The 20,675-nt window shown below is 38.7% G+C and overlaps 2 protein-coding genes across 2 annotated transcripts; both read left to right on the top strand.

Moving 5' to 3' along the window:
- The first annotated feature begins 26 nt into the window (after positions 1-26).
- On the top strand, positions 27-5,902 carry LOC106929990 (putative flap endonuclease 1 homolog). The gene is made up of 11 exons (XM_015007282.2): positions 27-329; positions 1,139-1,205; positions 1,341-1,443; positions 1,650-1,704; positions 1,796-1,857; positions 1,940-2,076; positions 2,775-2,835; positions 3,519-3,650; positions 3,734-3,879; positions 3,975-4,131; positions 5,101-5,902. Exons 1-11 carry the CDS (start codon positions 248-250, stop codon positions 5,152-5,154), a joined length of 1,056 nt encoding a protein of 351 aa, XP_014862768.2. The 5' UTR covers positions 27-247; the 3' UTR covers positions 5,155-5,902.
- A 1,059-nt stretch (positions 5,903-6,961) lies between these two features.
- On the top strand, positions 6,962-20,593 carry agfg1b (ArfGAP with FG repeats 1b). Its single transcript, XM_088014440.1, has 12 exons — positions 6,962-7,258; positions 10,807-10,900; positions 11,115-11,230; positions 12,406-12,544; positions 12,644-12,803; positions 12,950-13,045; positions 13,571-13,715; positions 16,019-16,098; positions 17,280-17,372; positions 17,558-17,716; positions 18,130-18,224; positions 18,672-20,593. Exons 1-12 carry the CDS (start codon positions 7,092-7,094, stop codon positions 18,729-18,731), a joined length of 1,404 nt encoding a protein of 467 aa, XP_087870566.1. The 5' UTR covers positions 6,962-7,091; the 3' UTR covers positions 18,732-20,593.
- The last annotated feature ends 82 nt before the right edge of the window (positions 20,594-20,675 follow it).

Here is a 20,675-nt window from a genome sequence, read left to right as displayed (position 1 = left end):
CTGTTTGCTCAGTACTGACCCCTACCGTCTTTGTTGACTTGCCGAGCTTAGGAAAAAATTGTTGTGTTTCAATAGCTGAATTTTGTTGACGATAAAACGCCTTTTAGTCAACCGCTGTGTTTCTAAACGGATACAAAGTAGATTTACCGTGAGATATATTGAGAACCCGACGCTATTTGTTTTATTTTCTCCCTTTTTTTCAAACCGGAAGTGGGAGAAAAACAAAAGTTCATATGTGATTAGGAGGATGGGGATCACTAAACTGGCTGATTTAATTCGTTCTAATGCTCCAAATGCAGTTTCTTATAAGGATATCAGTGACTATACAGGTAATAGAGGACTGAACGCCGACCAGCTTGATCTGCCTTAATTATCTCTAACAAAGGTTGCTAGCAGCTAACGTTAGCATTCATAAAGCTTCTAATTGTATACCAAACAGTCACTTTGGTGCTAATTACATCAGTAATTGAAGTTACAGTGCTATTACATGAAGTCAAATTCAAAATCGTGTTAACTGGTCTCACCCTAATAAACAGTATGTAAGCTTTAACCTTGTAGTTAAATATCTCTGTAAGATCTAATAATTAAGAAATGACACAAATAATGTAAATAATAGCAATGTGCTGCTGAGAAAATGCATAATTTTTTTTACTGATCATCAGGAAGTCCAAGCAGCTATAGCTGTTAGGTGTGTGCCATACATGAAATATATTCATTAATGATCTTATTTTTATTATGTTATTCTGGGTAGGATTATGAGATCTTCTCCAAACAGTTCATTACTATGCAGAGAACAGTCATGTACAAATCCATAAATATGCATAAATTGTATTAGTTCACTCGCAGATACAATGGTTTATGGAACCACCTGTAAGCAACATGCAGGGGCGCAGCCAAGTACTTTCTGAGGTGTATGCAGAGAAATTATCTCATCAAGCAAATTTACTTTTCACATTTAAAGAGAAAACATCTTCATTTATCAAATGAAATCTTTTGAAAAAGAGGCTTTTTGTTCTGCCATCAAGGAAATATCTGTTCAGTTTGTCCTTTGGGAAACTATGTCAGTGACAGGAACCAGTAAGTGAAGAACTCTTGTGTAGTTTTATGTTCATTGTGCTGCCGCTGTATTCCATCGCAGGGAAAGTCATCGCCTTGGATACCTCAGTGGTTCTGAACCAGTTTCGAGCAGCAACGCCCTCTTTGAGGTGAGAGATCTTTGAGAAATTTATCAGAAAAATACAAATACCTGTACTGCTAAAAAAAAATAGTCCAACAATTCAGCTATAAATGCCAAAATAGCCTCTCTTCCATGTTGGTGATGTTGGGTTTCTTCTCCACAGCCCCCTGACTGGACTCTTTTTCCGCACACTGACCTTCCTGGAACACGACATAAAGCCGGTCTTTGTATTCGATGGAAAGCCTCCCGTGGAAAAGACACCTGTTGTAAGAAACATTTACAGCCTGCGTGTTTTGAATTGTTTTTGGGGATCATTTTGAGTTGGAGAACATGTCTGTGGGACCAAAGACCCTTTCCTGTTTTGCTCAAATCGGCAGTTTAACTGGTCTGCTGTAGAAACGACAGACTGACTGTTGACTGATTCCAGATTTTAAAAAATCCCTCTCGCTGATTGAGACTTGCTTTTCTGCAGCTGGAGAGGCGAGCCGAGGCAGCTGGTTGGAGCTCCCCCAAAAGAACAGGAGAAGGTCCACATGTATAAAGAGTGTAAAAGGATCTTTCATTATCATATTTAAATGTTTCCAAATTCTGATGTCATTGAATCATTCTTTTATGCAGCATCAGCCCAGACTAAGGATTCCATTGAGCTACTGAAATGTATGGGTGTGCCTGTCATCCAGGTACAACTTGTTTCAGTTTCCACTTTTTTTTTTTTTTTTTTTAATGTTTTTCATACTTCATGCACAGGATTCTGCCTTTCAGGCTCCAGGGGATGCTGAAGCGCAGTGTGCCCGGCTGGTGAGACATGGGGTTGTGGATGCAGTGGCCTCCGAGGACATGGACACACTGCCCTTTGGAGCGAACGTTCTCATTCGTCAGCTGAATGCTAAGAAGAACAGGTATGTTGAAACTGCAGTATGTAACTTTTATAAAAAATTTACATTTATTTTACATATTTGTCACTATGTTGTAGCAGCAAATTTTGAGACAAATAATCTGAAAAGATGGTTCTCCTCCACCTTCTCCTTGAGCTGCTATTGCCGATTGAAGAAATGCACCAACCAAAACAACCAATCAGAGCCAGGATGAGGGTCACGCTTGTGTACGGGTCGCTAAATGTGCTAATGACAGAGAAACAATTTACCGTTACAGGAAAATTGTTTATCGACCTTCATTGGTGGCTATGCTAACTAGCCTTAGCATTGACAACCGGCTATGCCAGCTGCAGCGTGTTAGAGAGCAAGGAGGGGAATGACAGGGGAGCCTGAGCAGGGCCACACAGATGGTGATTGACAGCCATAAGACCCGCCTCCTGGCTCTGATTGGTTGTTTCTAATTGGCACTGGGAGAAGGTGGAGGAGCTCAATTTTTTTCCCCCAGATTATTTGTCTCATGCTGTACTCTCACGACATAGCAACAGTTTTAACAAATATGGAAAAAACTTTTTTTTATAAAAGTTACATACTGCAACCTTATAATCTGTATAAATATATAAGAACAAAGTAAAGTAGTTCCAGTGATAACAGAGTTCAGTGCTTTGCTGTATTAGACAGATGGTAAGTCTTATCTGATTTTTATTTTATGCTCATGCTCCTAGTGAAGTTGTGGAATACTCATTACCCAGGCTGCTGGAAAAACTGCAGATTACTCATGAGGAGGTAAGAGCGAAACATTAATGAAACTTTTGCTTAAGTTTCTGTTATTGGAATCATTTAAAGCACATGTCAAACTCAAGGCCCGCAGGCCAAATCCAGCCCGCCTTGAAGTTTTATGTGGCCCAGAGGGACACATACATAGAACACTGAAAATAACTGTTGTATGTCTAAATAATATTTTATCAATCGAATGAAAGCAGTTTTCAATAGAAGAAGATTAGGGCAACAGTAAAAAAAAATTCTTAGAATTTTTACTTTTTTTTTCAGAATTTACCAGATTTATTCTGACTTTAATCTTCTGAGATTAAAAGACAGGATTCTGAGAAAAAAAAGTAAAAATTCTCAGGGAAAAAAAGTGAAAATGTTGACATTTTTCTCAGAATTATGACTTTTGATCTCAGAAGATTGAAGCCAAAATATATTTTTTTCAGTGGTTACAATCTTTTTTTCGTATGTATACTGCCAAATTACTGAATGTGAAATGATGTTCAGTATTATTGAACTTCTTTGTTAATGGGTTTAAACTGTAGCTTTAAACCCATTTGTTAATGGGTTTTATCAATGCGTTTTACCCCAACCGGCCCTTTGTGGACATTCTTAATCTTGATATAGCCCAAAATAAAAATGAGTTTGACATCGCTGTTTAAAGTTTTGTGATGAATAATCACTTTTTCCCACTTTTTTAGCTTGTTGACCTTTGTATTCTGCTGGGCTGTGACTACTGCGACAAGATCCCCGGTTTAGGTCCAAAGAAAGCTCTGACTCTCATCCAGAAGCATCGCACTATTGAGAATGTGGTGTTGCACATCAACAGAGAGGTAATCTCTTGTTTTGATCTACTTCTCACTATACAGAAATAATAAAAAAAAAAAAAAAATCTAACATAGTCACATACTTCCAGACCCATCCTGTACCTCTTTTATGGAAATACAAAGAGGCCAGGAAGATTTTCTTGGACAAAACAGAAACTCCAGCTCCTAACTTGGTGTGGAGGGAGCTGGACGAAGAAGCCGTGGTGGACTTCCTGTGTCACACCAAACATGTCAGGTACAGATTCATAGAGCCTGTTTTTCTGTTTATGTGGACCTGGACCGATGTGGAGCCGAAGGATTTGTTCCATTTATTCCCGTATGCTTTTTTAGGGAGGAGAGGATCCGTCATCGCATGAAGACATTTCATGAACATCGAGAAAATAGGCGAGAGGAGAGGAAAAAGGAGAAGGAGGCAAGGGACGGCAAGGGATGTATCAGGCAGACGCGCATGGACAACTTCTTCAGAGTTACCAGAAAGAGAGGACAGGTGAGGAGAGCAAAAGGGGAAAAATACACAAACATATGGATGAATATTTAGAAAACATAAATCTTCACCACTTCATCAGTGATGAATTTAAACTTAGTCATCCCCAAACATGATCGCAAATGTGTTTGGAGCTTTTATTTATTTTTTATTATTTGTATGTTTTGATAATTTACTGAAGAAGAATTAAAAGCATTTTATTAGTTGCAGTGTTGCAGCAAAAAAACAAAACATGGCATTTATCCAGAGAGTAAATATTTACAATATTTTTTTAATCCTTTTTCATAACATCTTCTAATGGTCTGAGGTGTTCCTGAGAGAGTGGTCGGGGGGCGGGGGGGGGGGGGGGCGGCATGGCCCTCTCAGAAAATTTATGTTAAATTCATGTTGTAAAACCCAATAAATAAACACATAAAAATTAGTATACACGTATTTGGAGTTTACCACAGTTTGTTGGCTTTTTGTTTCACCACTGCTTTTTGAGAGCGGAGCACGGTTCTTAGTGTTTCATGACGTTACTCATATAGGATGTTTTTGATCCCATTCATTATGGCATTATGCTTTGACAGAAATGTGAGGAAGAAGTCCACTCCCTTGGAAGATGAGCAACCATATAAATGTATCAGGATGCTTCACTGTTGACATACTTTTTACTTGTTGCACAAACTATTTTCCAGATGTCCTAAACAATTAAGATTATTTGCCATAGAAAATAACTTTGCACCAATCATCTGCTCTCCACCGGCCCACTTCCTGCATAATTCCAGTCAGTCTTTGTTGTTTCTCTTGGACAGAAAGGACTTCTTTGCTTCCTTTCTCATTACAAAACCCGACTGCAAAAGTCTTTGTCTTATTGTGTGTTCAGATGCACTCACATCCTTAGAGCAGAGGTGCTTAGATACATTTTTTCAATGTTGAAAATCTGCTATTTTGATGTCTAAACATTTTTCCTCTTTCTCTTTTCCTCCACAGCCAGTAGAATCACTTTCCTCATTAGGTGACAACAAAAAGAAACCTAGATTATAATAAGTATGCCTTTATTTTATAGTTGTTCCTAAATCGGAATAACTATATATGAAAAAAAAGAAAAACAATTCAACCTGAAGATTATGCTCCGAGGTAAATATTCCAGACAAAAATAATCAGGATGCATTTTCTTATGATAACAGATTATTATCCCAATCCAATAATTTTGATGGTAAATTCAGTCAGCTGCTGATTGATAAATAATGTGCAGCTTAAAATAATTTATTTGACAGAGAGCCTATTTTTGGAACAATTAAAAGAAACCCAGCTGAGAATCATGAAAATATACTGACCACAGCCCTGCATCTGGAACACCACAGCCTCCGACAGTACAGTACTGTGCCCGTGTACGACCAGCGGTGTTCAGAAAACAACACGGTTCCATTTGATTTCTTGGTCCATGCAGCAGTTTCCTGCAGAGCCAGTGAGACAAGCAGAGCAGGAGGTGTGCGGCCATGAAAGAGAACAGAGTGACCACTGTCAGGGAGGCCAAAACCAGGGACAGGCGACGTCTCTTCTCTGGATATTCAATGAGCACCTGCTGTGTAACAGGAGCCAAGACAGACACCAAAGGCTTGAATTTTAAGTTGTTGCTTTAATTTCAGAAAGAGAAAGTGAGATTGCTAAGTCCACATAGTAAAATCAATATTATGAAGAAAAAAAGATGTAAATCCTAATTTTTTATTATTTTTTAATGTCTTTATATGTAAGTATTTTTCTTTTACGATTAAAACGACATTGAGTTGTATTTGGTCATGTAATGTTTTTGTGACTTGATGTGAATTGTTTTAATTGCTCTTTTGTGGGACCATTTACTACAGAGAACCAAAAGTTTTGTTAAGTATATTAATGTGCCAGTCTATTAAATACACAAATATCAAAATTTTTAAATCATGTCTTAAAATCAGATATATCCTTTTTTAGGCATTTATTTCCTCTGCTACATCTCTTTATTAAATAATCTAAACTGCCACTATGCTTCTTCAAATAATTCCCAACATCTGATGGCTGGTATTTGATTGTGTCAAACACCAATCATGTTTGATTGGTGACAAACTATGATTTGTATCAAATATCAATCATAGTTGCAGATAGCAGCTATGGACCCAAGCAGTGACTGAGCTGAAATAAATTGATTAGCTACAACAGACGATTATGAAATAAAATAATATGAACGTAATTTTTTCAGCATTTAAGCATATTAAATACAAACTATGAAGTATTTTCTGATAATTATTTATTAATGAGCCCTCGTTGATGTGTGTTTAGAATCCAGATTAAAAAAACACTTGTTGGTTTAAACTATGTAAACCAACAACTATTTAGTTGAATTTTGGGGTGAAGTTAAAAGATTTTGAGTCGTCATCTTCTTTTAATGCTAAATAATTTCAACAAACAAAGAGTAAAAGAGCCCCACAGCGTGACACTGCCACCCTCATGCTTGCCAATTAACATGATGTTCTTAAGTTTTGAAGTTGTATTTTAATATACCATTTTATTGGAATTATGAGAGAAATTAATATTTATTTACAACTTAATTTATTAAATTTTGGTTCTTAAAATGTAACGCTGTACTTAATAAATTCACTATTTTCTTTCAAATTATTACATTCATGAATACTTGTTTACGACTTATTTATTGCATTTTGGCACTTATGTCCCTTAATAATTTCCTTGCCATTGTGAAACAAAACACAAGGCAGCATTCCAAACCGACAGATGGCGCAGCCTCTGGGGGAGGGGTTGGGTTTTGTCGACGTTTCAGTTACAGAAGAAGAAGTTTGTCAGTCACCCAATCTACCCGCTGGACCTCAGCAAGGTGTCTCCCCGTTCCCTGCCGTCAGACGCGGCGAGTCTGCCCCCGAAGAAACGCACTCCGCCGCCGGGCCATTTGACCAAACTTCTCCCAGTGATACCAGCTGCCCTATTTTCTTGCCATGGCGACGAGTGCGAAGCGAAAGCAGGAGGAGACTCACCTAAAGATGCTCCGGGAAATGACTAGCCTGCCTGCGAATAGGAAATGCTTCGACTGTGACCAGCGCGGCCCGACTTATGTCAACATGACAGTGGGCTCCTTCGTCTGCACCACCTGCTCCGGGATCCTGTGAGTGTTTCCTTTTAGCTTCCACGCTCTATTTGTTGTTTATACCAACCGCCGTGGAGCGACGAGAAGCAGCTGTCGACACGAAGCTCCCGGGAGGTGCGATACCGTTAGCTCGTTAGCTAGTGGGAAAGATGGGACAGGTAATGCCGCCGCTCCCTCCGGTTCAGCCGGAGGGCCGTTGGGCTGGGCTTTATGATCCTCCAGGAGGCAGATTGGCTTGTTTACAGCCACCCTTCAGCATGACGAGATGCCCTGACTTGTGTGTGTAGGCTGACTGTTTGATTTCTGACTCACACTGCCTCGGTTCTCAAGGTTAGCATGCATAACGTTGTTGTGAACTCCCGAAAACCTCCAGGTGTTCGGTTGATAGGTTATCAAACCAACCAGAAGAGAAACACACAGCTCTACTTAGGCCTGATAGGTGTTTGGACTTAGAAAGGAACTGGGAAGGTTGGGAAAAATGCTTCAATAGGAAAGTCAGTCATTCCTCAAGTTTTAGCAATCCACTTGGTCTAAACATGAAACACATTTCTGCTTCTTCTCTGTGTGCGTCACATGGGTTTTACTCAAGTGTTGGTTTTGCAAGACACCATCCAGGCAGTGTTATAACTGGCTAGTTCCTCTCTTTAGAGTCAAGTTGCAACATGGAGATGCTGCATTAGACGACATTGTTCACCAACCATTGTCAAATGTGACTTGGAGGCCAAAAATATTCATAAGATTGTCAGTATGGCAGTAGTACATCACTTGCATGACCTTCCCCTTTGACTCAGACTGTGTGTATATCAGCCAACCATACACACAGCGTAAGGAGTCATAATCTTCTCCATATAAGGCAATCTGACAATACACGCATGCGGTTTTAAAATCTTTCCTAAGTTTTTTGTTTTAATGTAATGTTTGCCATATGTGCAGATTGCTGTATAACACCAGATCACAGGACATAGAGGGTAATATACAGATGTGGTTAAAGGTTTACATGAAGCCATTATGGGCATGAATGTCCTATAAATACTGCTGTGTGTTTTTGTAAGACAAGATTTAGGTGCCCAGCTTTTAAGCTTAGTATGGCAGCATGTTGTAGTAAATCTGTCACATTAATTCTGATTTGTTCTTTTTGTAGTTTTTTGCCTACAATGTTTTTTATTGATGAATTGCCTTTTTTTTTGGACGCTGTGGTTTTGGATGCTGATCAGCAGGAATTTGGGTTTTATTTTTCTTTCTTTTTTTCTTTTACTTCAGGACAGTTGTGGATAGTAACAACAAAGTATATTTTTGTTTGTTTGTTTCTTTAAGCAGCTGATTGAGATCTCAAAAGCTCAAATGATACTTGAACTATGACCCCCAAATCCCAGAGGAGCTGGAATGGAGGCAGAGAGAGAAGGAGGAAGTTCAAACCATTTCTTCCATCGATCATGGTGGACAAGAAACAAACCTCCAACTCTATCCTCTCTCTACCCGGCTTTCTAACCGTAGAGCCAGACAGATTTAAATAGGAGCAGCAAAAGCAAATGAGGTGAATTGGTAGTTCTTGCTAACGGCTCATGATGTCATCCTGGAAATGTATTCTCTGCTGCCCAGATATGACATGTCAGTCAGTGTCTAAAGTCAGAGACTTCTTCATATTTATTGCTACAGTGACTGCTACCAGAGATCCTTCCGGCCCACAGCATCGTCATCCACGTTTCTCTGAAGATACCCAGTTAATATGAGTTATAACAACATTTAATTAAATTGTGTTAGATTTCAATTTTCTTTACATACATACATATGTCTGCCCAATGTCTTGTCAAGGGCAGGATGATGTAAAATTGACTTTTTTTTAGCTTTACATCATGTCATAATGTTATTCCCTCAACAAAAACATACCTGAAGTTTTGCTTTGATTCTTTCATGCATGTTTGAGGGAACTTTTCATTTCTGTGGCAACCATTGAACTGTGCAAAACACCTGGTTTGCACAGTTCTGACCATTAGCTCCGCCCACCAGGTCACATCTGCACCTGTCCGGTTAACAGTAGTCACCCCACTGTTACCAACTTAACTATTTTGTTGCTACATTTAGCGACTTTTTAGACAAAAAAAAATTGGTATCAGCAAAAATCTGAATTGGCAGGCCAAGGTTTTTTTTAAACAATCAGTGATCGGCCAAAAAACTGCAATCGGTGCAGCACTTATACTAAATTATAAGAAAAAACTATTTTATTTTTTCACATGAACATAGTCTAAGATGGAACCATCTCAATATTCTATGTAAAACAGTAAGTAATATAGATTAGAAAAGCACTCTAACAGTTAGTTTTCTAGGTTTTACTGGTTTAAACTAAATGTGTTTTTCTCCCAGTTGGCAGTCAGCTAATCCCGAACTTTTATATTTATTTATTTATTTGCCGCTCTTCTGCTTTCAAAGAAATAATTTTTATTGTACACATGAGAAAAAAAAGTGGTGATAATGGCAGACCTGATGAGGTTCGTAGGTCAGCTGATCTGTTTTCCCTCTGTTTGCTCCATGAGAGGTAAAAAAATAGCTGCATCTGTGCTTCATAGTGGAACTGACTGGGAAAAGAACCCATTTTATAGAGAATTGATTCACAATGCAAAATAAAAAAAATTTTAAAATCAATTTTAGTTTGTTTAATGTTTTTTTTTGTAAAATTACACTTTGAATAATTCTTTCATATATATATATATATATATATATATATATATATATATATATATATATATATATATATATATATATATATATATATATATATTTTATCTAAGAAGAAGCCAGGTAGCTAAGCTAACCTAACACTGGTAATTTAAGTTACAAAACTTTATGCATAAACCTATTTTTGCTTAACTATTGACTGATGGAATTTGGTAAAGCCATCCATCCATCCATTTTCTTTACACCCTTATCCCTTAGTGGGGTCGGGAGGGTTGCTGGTGCCCATCTCCAGCTAACGTTCCGGGCGAGAGGCGGGGTCACCCTGGACAGGTCACCAGTTTGTCGCAGGGCAACACAGAGACAAACAACCATGCACACACACATTCACACCTAGGGACAATTTGAAGAGGCCAATTAACCTGACAGTAATGTTTTTGGATAGTGGGAGGAAACCGGAGTACCCGGAGAAAACCCACGCATTCACAGGGAGAACATGCAAACTCCATGCAGAAAGACCGGGGCTGGGAATTGAACCCAGAACCTTCTTTACCCAATTTGGTAAAGCATGGAAGCTTATAGAATAGTTTTAAATAAATGCTCTATTTGCTTGGCAAAAATTGATTTCTGAATTAAAACTAGTTTCTGAATCAAATCTCTAGACTCTGGAAGATTCTCCTGTGAATTGTGGCGTGTTCAGCAGCACACCTGCACCTCTTAACACAGAGGTCAGGTTATTTTTAGAAACTGCCTTCTTGGCATTGCAATCGTTGGGATTTCAACCCGAGTGTGGCTCCACCACCCGACAGGTGGAGTGTGTGTGTGTGTGTGTTTCATGTATGAAAGTTACTCCTGTTCTCCAGCTAACGTAAAACCCTCCTTTCTCTACCCTGCAGACGAGGACTGAACCCCCCCCACAGAGTGAAGTCCATCTCTATGACCACGTTCACACAACAGGAAATAGAGTTCCTACAGAAACACGGCAACGAGGTGCCCTGCATGTCTTCCCTCCTACGCGTTTTCTAATATCCGTGTCCTAACTTCACTTCCTGAGATTCCTCTCTCCCTTCTTTTTTTCCTCCAATTCCTTTTCTCTCCCTCCTCCTGCGGCCTCCACTAACTTCACTTTCTCTCACCTCTGTCCGTCCTTCCACCCCCACCCCACTTCCCCAACCCTTCTCTATGTGCCCCCCTCTCCCTGTAGGTCTGTAAACACATCTGGCTGGGCCTTTATGACGACAGGACATCAGTTGTTCCAGATTTCCGAGAACCGCAGAAAGTAAAGGAGTTTCTTCAGGAAAAATATGAGAAGAAAAGATGGTAGGTTCTCCCGTTTTGTCACATCACAAACACAAATTCAATGCATGTCATAAATCAGGGTCCAGACTTTTTGCTATCGCCCACCAGACTTTGAATTTTATTGCAATATGTTGTGATATTATAGTGATAACGATAAAAATGATGATGCAAAACATCTTTCTATTTTTTCTTTTTTTAGGATTCTTAGCAATTGTAGTCGTTCTTGAAAAACGTTCCCATTTGAAATAGTTCGGAACACCAGTTGAAGAAGTTTGATTTATATAACTAAACTAGACACACTAACTACATTTAAATTAGTCATATTTTCAAATTTACCAATAGTTCTGAGACAGTGGAGAAAATCATAAATATAAAATTTCCAATATCAGTTTTTTTTTTTTTTTTTTTTTTTTTACATTAATGGAAATTCATCAAGATAACGATTAATCAATTTTCTTAACATAAGTTATTTTCAATAAAAAAATGATAAACAATATGCCCACCCCTCGTTGAGGGCCAGAAAATGTTGATGTAAAATTTTCAATTCAATTTTAAAATAAAGCTATGTTTTACTTTTACCTGCTCAAATATAAACACAATTTTTATTAGAATAAAGAAGTAGAAAAGAAGCAAGATTATCCACACTTTTTCAGATTTTATTTTCTGGAAAGACAAAAAGTTTGGATACCATGTAATACTTTAAGTTCACTTTACAGTTATGCCGTGTCATGCAGGTCTAGCCCAGGATGACTCGGCACTTCTTGCTTCATCAGTGTCAGCTGTGGTGTGAAGAAAGTGTTGCCGTCTAATTGTTACTTCCCTCGGCCAAAAATCTTTAACCATATGTTTCAGTCTGACAGCATAAAGTTTCTACATTATCCACGTGTCTGCCTTTTTTTTCCCTTTTTTCTTACCACGTTGTTTGTGGAAAACCTTTTAAAGAAATATTGTCGTATGAGAGCTGGTAGGAAGTAAAAGGTATTGAGGAGGAAATGCAGTGAAATTGAAAAATCCGGGGAGTAAAGCTGTGTGTGTGTGTGTGTGTGTGTGTGTGTGTGTGTGTGTGTGTGTGTGTGTGTGTGTGTGTGTGTGTGTGTGTGTGTGTGTGTGTGTGTGTGTGTGTGTGTGTGTGTGTGCGTGCGTGCGTGCGTGCGTGCGTGCGTGCGTGCGTGCGTGCGTGTGTGTGTGTTTTGTAGGTATGTTCCTCCAGACCAGGCGAGGGCGGTAGCGAGCGTTCAGGCCTCGGTGTCGGGCTCGTCGGCAAGCAGCACTGGGAGTACCCCGGAGGTTCAGCCCCTGAAAACCCTGCATCTCAACAAAACGCCACTACGCCAGGTAGGCCCAGCGACTGCGGTTGAGTCGGCACAGTAGCGTCGGCCCGGCAACGTTCCGTCTGTTGTGGGTTCTGGTGGTCAGTTGTCCTGTGTGTTCCAGTCCCCAGGGCTCAGCCGCCCGCAGGCCCACGGCGTCGCCCAGGAGAAGAAGTTCGACCTGCTCTCGGATCTGGGTGGAGACATTTTCGCCGCTCCTCCGACTCAAGCCGGCCCCCCCTCCACCAACTTTGCCAATTTTGCACATTTTCCAAGCCAGTCGGGTAAGTCTGCACCCGACAGAATTCTTCGTTCATCCATTACCCCGTAAAATTTCCTGCCGTGTCTTTTTGTTTTTTCTTATTCATTATTATTATTATTATTATTTCCACATCCTTTTTCCATTTTATGGTTTTTCCCATGGCTGCAGCACCTCAGGGTAATTCAAACACCAACTTTGCCAACTTTGAAGCATTTGGAAACACTACAATTTCATCCCATCTGAGCACATCACCTCCCTCATCAGGTACCACCTTCCCCATCACCTTTCTCCCGTCACCATTCTGCTTTATGTTTCTTCATGTTTTGTTTTATGTTTATGTCTTCCAAATGCACTCAGTATTTAACAATGTTCAGTGAAAGCTCCCCCAAACTTTAGATCTTTAAACTATAATCAATGTATCACACCTAGTTAGAAAGGAGAAAAACCTACTTATATGTTTTTTTTTTTATATACATTTTTATTAGGAGCTAATAAACTGGCCTCAATTTCCTCAATTTTGGGTGCTCGACTGATACTGATTTTTTTTAGTCTGAAGAGTGGAAGTATCAGCCAAAATCGTAATTGGCAGGTCAGGTCAAGAAAAAAAAAAGTTATCTTTTTACATGAACATAGTGTAAGTAGGTAACCGCATCAATATTAAGTTGTCTTTTCAGACAAAAAAACTGCAATCGTTGCACCCTCATTTTTATAGTAACAGTTTAATTTTTGGGGGATGTCCTTGCACATTTTTGTGATGCTTTGTGACGCAGTGCTAATATTCCTTGAAAGGGGGAGGTGTGCCAATTCCCTCCAGATCCAGTGCCGTTTCAGCTCATCCCCAGTCGGCGAGGTGCACAGAGGACCGCTACGCTGCGCTGGCCGAGCTGGACAGTGAGCTGAGCTCCTCTGTCACCACAGGCAGCAACATGCAAGGGTGAGAGGCCGACACACACACACAAACACACACACGCCAATGTTCATTACAGCTGCTGCCTTTCACACACAGACTGCATAGCATACTGCATGAACTATAATTTTCCAAAGCCTTTGAAAAGCATCCATACCGCTCAAACATGTTGCAACCACAATCTTGAATGTGTTTCACTGGAATTTTATGTGATTGACCAACACCATGTAGTGCAAGATTTGTGACATGGAAGGAAAATGATACAAGATTTTCAACAACAACAAAAAAAAATCTTACCAATAAAAATGAGAAGAAGTCCCACATGGATTTGAATCCAGCCTCCCTCGGGTTCTAAAACGTCCTACAGGAAGTGACTCTAGCAGCTTTCCACACCCAGAGTCTGCATCTCGGCCCGAGCTCAGTCAGGTTGCATGGAGAGTGTCTGTGAACATCACTCTTAATGTTCTGCCACTGATTCTTCAGTGGATTTATGTTGGACTTTGACTAGGCCATTCTAAAACATGAATTATGCTTTAATCTAGACTATTTTATTTTCGCTCTGGCTGTCCAGATTACAAGAAGTTTGTTTCTCACTAGGAAATGAGACAAGACTTCCCAAAACAACATAAAATGTAATTTGTATCAAATATGAAAAAAAATTGGCATGATGAAAAATATTTATACTCTTCTCAATCTAGGAAAGGAAAACATTTATTGGCTTTACAGCAATTTGGCTTGTCACAGTAAAAATTTTATTGGACGATAAATTGTGCCTGTAATTATTACGATAAAATATAATATTGTTTCGAGAGCATTTTCAAGTAAGATAATAACAGCATAATAATACAAGTTTGCTGTCTCAAAGACCAGTAAACTTTAAATTTTGTTAAGAATATTTCACTCTGGAACTGGAAAATATTTTGAATATCCAAAATAAAACACAACCGACAGCAATAAATAAAACGGTTTTGAAAGTCTCTGTAAACAAAATTGCCCTTCTAATCATATTAATCATCAGAATGAAAATGGTCAAACTCAATTACATTTATCATGTAATTAACTGATTAGTCGCTTAACGTGATAATCTTAATCTGAATAACGGTTTGCATGTTTTCATACGTTAGAAAGACTCCTGGCTGTCGCATTAATCTTTAGGGCCTTCCACAGATTCTCTGAGATTCAAGCTGGGACTCTGGGTTGACTCCTCCTAAATGTTACCTCCAATGGGAAGACGCATGTTGATTAAATTAAAATATGACTTTTAACCTAAATCTGCCAGAGTTCAGAATTATTTTAGACTTATCTGTATGTCCAGGATCGTTGTGAACCTTCACCCCGGTTTCCAGTTGCATTCAGCTTCTAACCTGTTTCCCTCCGTCCAACAACCAGCTTCCCTGCTGTTCCTGAAGAAATATTTCCCCGCAGCATGACGCTGCCACCACTGTGTTTCACCATGGGGATGGTTTGTTCAGTGTGTTGCGTTTTCACCACATACTAGACTATAAACCTGAATTTTCTCATCAGAACAGAGCACCATCATTCACATCTGACCACTTTCTTCATTAATGTTTTCTAGCAAACCTCTGAGTCCTTCATAAAAATATATGTTTATGTCTTACTGTTTAGTTTTTTTATTTGTAAAGTAAAAGTTTTTTACATCCCTGTGTCAGAATCCTTCCAGTTCACCATTATGAACTAAACTTTTAATGAAGTTTACGGTTGTAACGTAAACTTCATTTACGTTACAACGTATTGCTTAATGCAACAGCATTAAGCAATACGTTGTAACGTAAATGAAGTTTGATGAATTTAAATGAGCTCGATGATCACAGTCCTTCCTCAATGGTATTTTTTCTTGTTTTAACTAGTGTGAGTCTAATGATTAATATTTTTAGAAGGACAATTTTGTTTACAGAGACTTCTTAATCCATTATCTTTTTGGTTATGTTTGGTTTTTATTTCCATTTTATTTTTTGTTTTTGGTTGTTTTGTTTTTTTAATTTTGGATATAATTTTTAAAAAATGATTTAAAAAAAATCTTCTAGTTCTAGTGTTAAATGTATTAAAATGTGTTTATATTTGAGAGGACACACTTTCATCTTTATTCCATTATCATATTACTTGAAAATGCTCTCGAAACAACAATATTATTGTTTATCGCAATAATTTGTGCGACAGCTTATCATCCAGATTAGTTTGTAATTGCAACAGGCCTAGTGATGTAAGAATCATGCTTTAACTCCTTCTCTGCCAGGTCATTATTATTTATTTATTGCCTGTGACTGTTAAACAGACTTTAAAATGTATCGTGTTGTGTTTTGTTCCCACAGGGCCATGTTTGGACCTGTCCTTGGTTCCTCGCCAGCTCAGAACCAACCTGTGATGGCCAGCATGCAGCCCGGCTTTGGAGGTGGCCCATTAATGTTTCAGTCTTGATTACAAAGTTGAATTTATATATATATATATATATATATTTATTTATTTATTTATTTATTTATTTATTTTTAATTGGCAATTCAAAGTGGTACCATAAAAACATAATACAATTATGAAACTATCAACAAACATTATATTTTGTCAAATGCCATCACTAAAATCAAGAGTAATCATCATCAAATACACATAAAGATTATTGATGAATGTTTCAATTATTATTAAAGGGGCAGTATTATTTAAAATCGACCTTTTTTTTTGTTTTGCATCATGTTATCTTGCTATTCCCTCCTGAAAAACATACCTGGAGTGTTTTTTTTATTCTTTAATCCATGTTTGAGAAATTCTTTAATCTCCCATGGCAACTGTTCAGCTGTACATAACACTGGGGTGGACCTAGCTCCGCCTTTGAGGACAAAACTCCTCCTCAGTCCTCAGAGCTGCAGTTTCCAAGCTTCTGAGCTTCCACCTCACAGAGCAGCCCTCACCCACAACTCCCTCACTCAGCTCCTTCAGACTAGCCAGCAACAATTAGCAAGCACCTGGTGGAACTGCACATCTGATGAGCTCATTATAGGAGGAACTTCTCCGTGAAACGCTGGTAAAAACGTTAACGTTTTAATAGAGGATTATTGTTGTGACTTCTTGAAGGCGGAGTTTCACAAAGAGCAGGAGTTTTTAAAGATTTCAAGGTGTTAAAATACAAAGTCAAATTTCTTTTAAGCCATATTTCATATATACAGCATTTTTGTAACAACTGAAGGGAACTTTATCATGCTCTGAAATTGTACTATGTGGTTGGAAAATACATAATACTGCCTCTTTAATGAATGGCAGCTCTAAACAGGTGGGTTTTTAGAATTGATTTAAGGATCCATGTTTTGCCAGGTCATTATTTATTTATTTATTGCTTACGACTGTTAAGTAGTTTTGCAGTTTTCTGGAAGTTTGCTCCAGGTTAATGGAGCATAAAAACTGAATGCTGCTTCTCCACGTTTGGTTCTGGTTCCACTGATGCAGAGCAGAACCAGAACCAGAAGACCTGAGAGGTCTGGAAGGTTGACACAACAGCAACAGAGGATCTTTAATGTACTGTGGTGCCAAGCCGTTCAGTGATTTTTAGCGTACAGGCTGATTTTTATGACTGTTTCCTTTTAGCGGTGCCATCAACAAATCCCTTCGTTGCCGCGGCGATAGCCCCCGACATGGCCTCCAACCCCTTCCAGGCCAACGGCAGAGGTCCAGCTGCAGGTGAGAACGTTTAGAAAACATGAAAACCTTTTGTTATTCCATGTTTCTGATTAGATACTTGTGGAATTTTAATGTAACTCGGTTACATTGAAAAGTAGTATATGCTGAGTATCTAATGTATCTGTGTGTGTGTTATGGGTATGTGTGTACCGTCACTGTGCACACATGATGTGTGTGTTTCGTAGCCTCGTTTGGTACTGGCTCTATGAGCATGCCTGCCGGCTTTGGGAATGCGTCTTCCTACTGCCTCCCGACCAGTTTCAGCGGAAACTTCCAGCAGCAATTCCCCGGCCAGGCCCCCATTCCTTACCCCCAGCCTGGGGCCTACCAGCCTCAGTCTAATGGTTAGTGCCCTGTCCCCTCTGACCTCATACAGTATTGTACCTGTACAGGACCTGCCTTGTATCTTGTATCTATTTGATCATAAATGAAAGTCTGGATGGACGGTGATTTTTTTGTTTTTGGCAGCTGCTGTACAGTTACTTAAAGTTTGCATTTAGGGTGCAAAGCTTTTTGGGTTATTGTTTTTGACCAGAAATATAATAATAATAATAATAATAAAAAAAGATACCAACACTTATCAATAAGGCTCTGTTTACACCTAAATGCAACAGAATAGACCAAGGTTTTTACTCTTACTTTGTTTTCCCTATTTCTTTCAGAGTTTTGAATCATTGAGTATTATGGTTTAAATCATTTTAATATTTATGTGTTTCTGTGAAGTGAAGCCATTTTCCTTCCTCTCTGTCCCCCTTAGGGCCCGCCTTCCCAGTCTACGGTCAGAACAAGCCCTCCATTACGCCCTTTGGGCAGCCCATGGCTGTTCCTGGCATGTCCAATAACCCATTTATGGTGAGCATGCTCTGTCCTGCGTTTTTCACAGTTCTCTTCATAACTATCCAATCCTACCAGGGGTCTTTCTTCTGCTGTAGTGCTTGTTTTTTTTTTGGGGGGGTTGGGGGGGTTCTGTTGATGTTGTGGATTCTATGGTGGCCTTGGAGTGCAAACCACATCAACAAATTGCTAAACACAACTAAAGATTGAAAAACACTGTTGGGTTAAACTAATCATTGTTTTATCATTTTATTTGAGTGTTTTAACCCCCAACAAACACAATGATATTATTAGCTAAGCATTATTCCAACTTAAGAAAACACATTAACTAAACAGAGACGTCGCTGATGGGACGACACCACTTTTCTTGTTGTGTTTTTCAATTGTGTTTAGTTATTCGCTGAAGCGGTTTGCGCTTCAGGGCCAACGCAGGAACCTAATCTTGGATAATTCTTTTTATTTCAGGCCGGAGCGCCAGCGGGGCCATTCCCCTCTGGAGGTTCTTCCACCAACCCTTTCCTGTAGCACAGCTCCTGGCTTCGGCCACCAGAGGGCAGCATGCAGCACATACTCGAACGCACCTGTTCCGTCACGAAACTAGTGACAGTACATTTCTTAAGAAGAGACTTATCTATTTTTTTCTCCATGAAAGAAGTTTACAACACTATGAAGGAGTACAAAGGAATATATTTAGGACTAAGGGGACAGCTATGGCAGAAATGTACTGTCTGGACTATATTCCATTATTGTATGCTTTTTATTTTTAATATTTTTTTCCGTTCTAACTGTAAGCTTTGTGCATATCACTATTTGTAATCACAAACAAGTACATGTAATGTATAATAAGGACTGAACTAACAAGGATGCATAACCATAAACCTTGTGGTTAAAAACGACAAAAAAAAAAAAAAAAAGAAAAGGGGAAGAAAATCACTTCAAACTAACAGATAAGTAACAGTTTACATTTAAACAGGGTCTCATCCAAATCTGCATTTTTGGTAGAGTGATAATATTGTTTTTTTTATGTTCAAAAAAGGGAATTATTTTCTTGTTAATTTAAGAACTCTTTTTTCGCACCAGGTTTCCTGTATTAAGCCACGGTTCCGTTACTGCGATTCTTGAAATATAAAAATAGGCTTTAGTCTGATAGATAGGACTTTTAAAAATGAAAATAAAATGTAACCTTCAGAGCAGGTTAATGTAATATGGCATTGATCTGAATAGGCCAACATTTAAAGATTGTCGTTTAGGCAATCTTTAATATGGTGACAATTTCATATATCACCATATGAAATTAAGTATAAAAAAAACAACAAAAAAAGCTGAGTTTTGCTGTATTTACACAAATTAATCAGATAATTAAGTCATATTTCACCTGAAATGTAATTCCTACAATTGCTACATATTGGTTACTACAGAAATAGGAATATTTATGATGGTCCTACAGAGACTAAAGCAGAAATATATAGTAAATACCTGTTAAATTTAGTCATTAAGTGCTTATTAGCTGACCTGCTGAGGTAGTGGATGCTGACCAGAGGAGATTCATAGCTTGCCAATTGTAGGTTTAAAACAGCGTTACCCTCAGGATGGGTGGTTCTGTTTGTCTTCACACAAATATTTCCAAACAACTAAGCTAGTCTTTCTGTTCAGCAATCAGTTGGGGCAGGGCGTCTTACTGTAGGCCCCAGGCCCATGCCTGTTGGCAGTGCACAGCAACTATACTATGTAGATTATGAGGCAGACAGGAGTCTGTCGTGTTTTACTTACAGGTAAAGGAACAGACACGGCTCTTAGAGCATAAACAGAGGAGAACCAAGTAAAGGTTAAGTTAGTCGGATTTCTTTGTGTTATTTTACCTAAGCTGATAAGTCCTTGTTAAAGTTGGTAAGTATACTCTTGTAACTTGGGGAGCATAATTCAGATATTCTCTATATTCTATGAATAAAAACAGCAGAAAGAGACTGTTATTGAAGGCCTCAGGCTTGTGATCCGGTTTGGGCTACCTCAGAACACATGAAGTCAGGATCCCACGGTTTTGTTGGGGAGTGGTGGCTTGTACTTTAAAAGCAGAAGATCTTCAGCATTTGACTGACTAAACATCTGGGAGATCAGGGTTGTGTTCACTGTCCTCTTTTTGAATCTGTCCTCTTTGCCTTCGTTTTTAAAGCATCCGATCAGACGAGCAAAATGTGGGGAGAAGGAGGTTTGTTTAGATGAGGCAAAGTCTTCAGGGACTGCATACATCACTGGACCAGCCCCCTGACTGTGGACAATTTGGGTTTCAGTTATGTTTAAAAAAAAGTTTCTTGTTTTTACAAGATTAGGTAGTAAATGTGTACATTTATAAATATATGTATAAATAAATTAAAAGATTTTTAACTACACTGCCTAACTTGTCTTTATTGCAGATGACATACTTAATGCTTGAGCAGCAACATACTGCATGAATTGATGATGAAACAGATT

The sequence above is a fragment of the Poecilia mexicana genome, unplaced genomic scaffold (genome assembly GCF_051168715.1).
Source record: "Poecilia mexicana isolate PSO_F unplaced genomic scaffold, ASM5116871v1 scaffold_17, whole genome shotgun sequence".
Lineage (NCBI taxonomy): Eukaryota > Metazoa > Chordata > Actinopteri > Cyprinodontiformes > Poeciliidae > Poecilia > Poecilia mexicana.
This window is presented reverse-complemented; position numbering and strand designations above follow the sequence as displayed.

Excerpts from the sequence above, each read along its gene's own strand:
- agfg1b (XM_088014440.1), top strand. The coding sequence starts at position 7,092 with ATGGCGACGAGTGCGAAGCGAAAGCAGGAGGAGACTCACCTAAAGATG. Across the intron at positions 10,901-11,114 it reads TACAGAAACACGGCAACGAG|GTCTGTAAACACATCTGGCT; the intron begins GTGCCCTGCATG and ends CTCTCCCTGTAG. Across the intron at positions 17,717-18,129 it reads CTACCAGCCTCAGTCTAATG|GGCCCGCCTTCCCAGTCTAC; the intron begins GTTAGTGCCCTG and ends TGTCCCCCTTAG.
- LOC106929990 (XM_015007282.2), top strand. The coding sequence starts at position 248 with ATGGGGATCACTAAACTGGCTGATTTAATTCGTTCTAATGCTCCAAAT. Across the intron at positions 2,077-2,774 it reads CTGAATGCTAAGAAGAACAG|TGAAGTTGTGGAATACTCAT; the intron begins GTATGTTGAAAC and ends TCATGCTCCTAG. Across the intron at positions 3,880-3,974 it reads TGTCACACCAAACATGTCAG|GGAGGAGAGGATCCGTCATC; the intron begins GTACAGATTCAT and ends ATGCTTTTTTAG.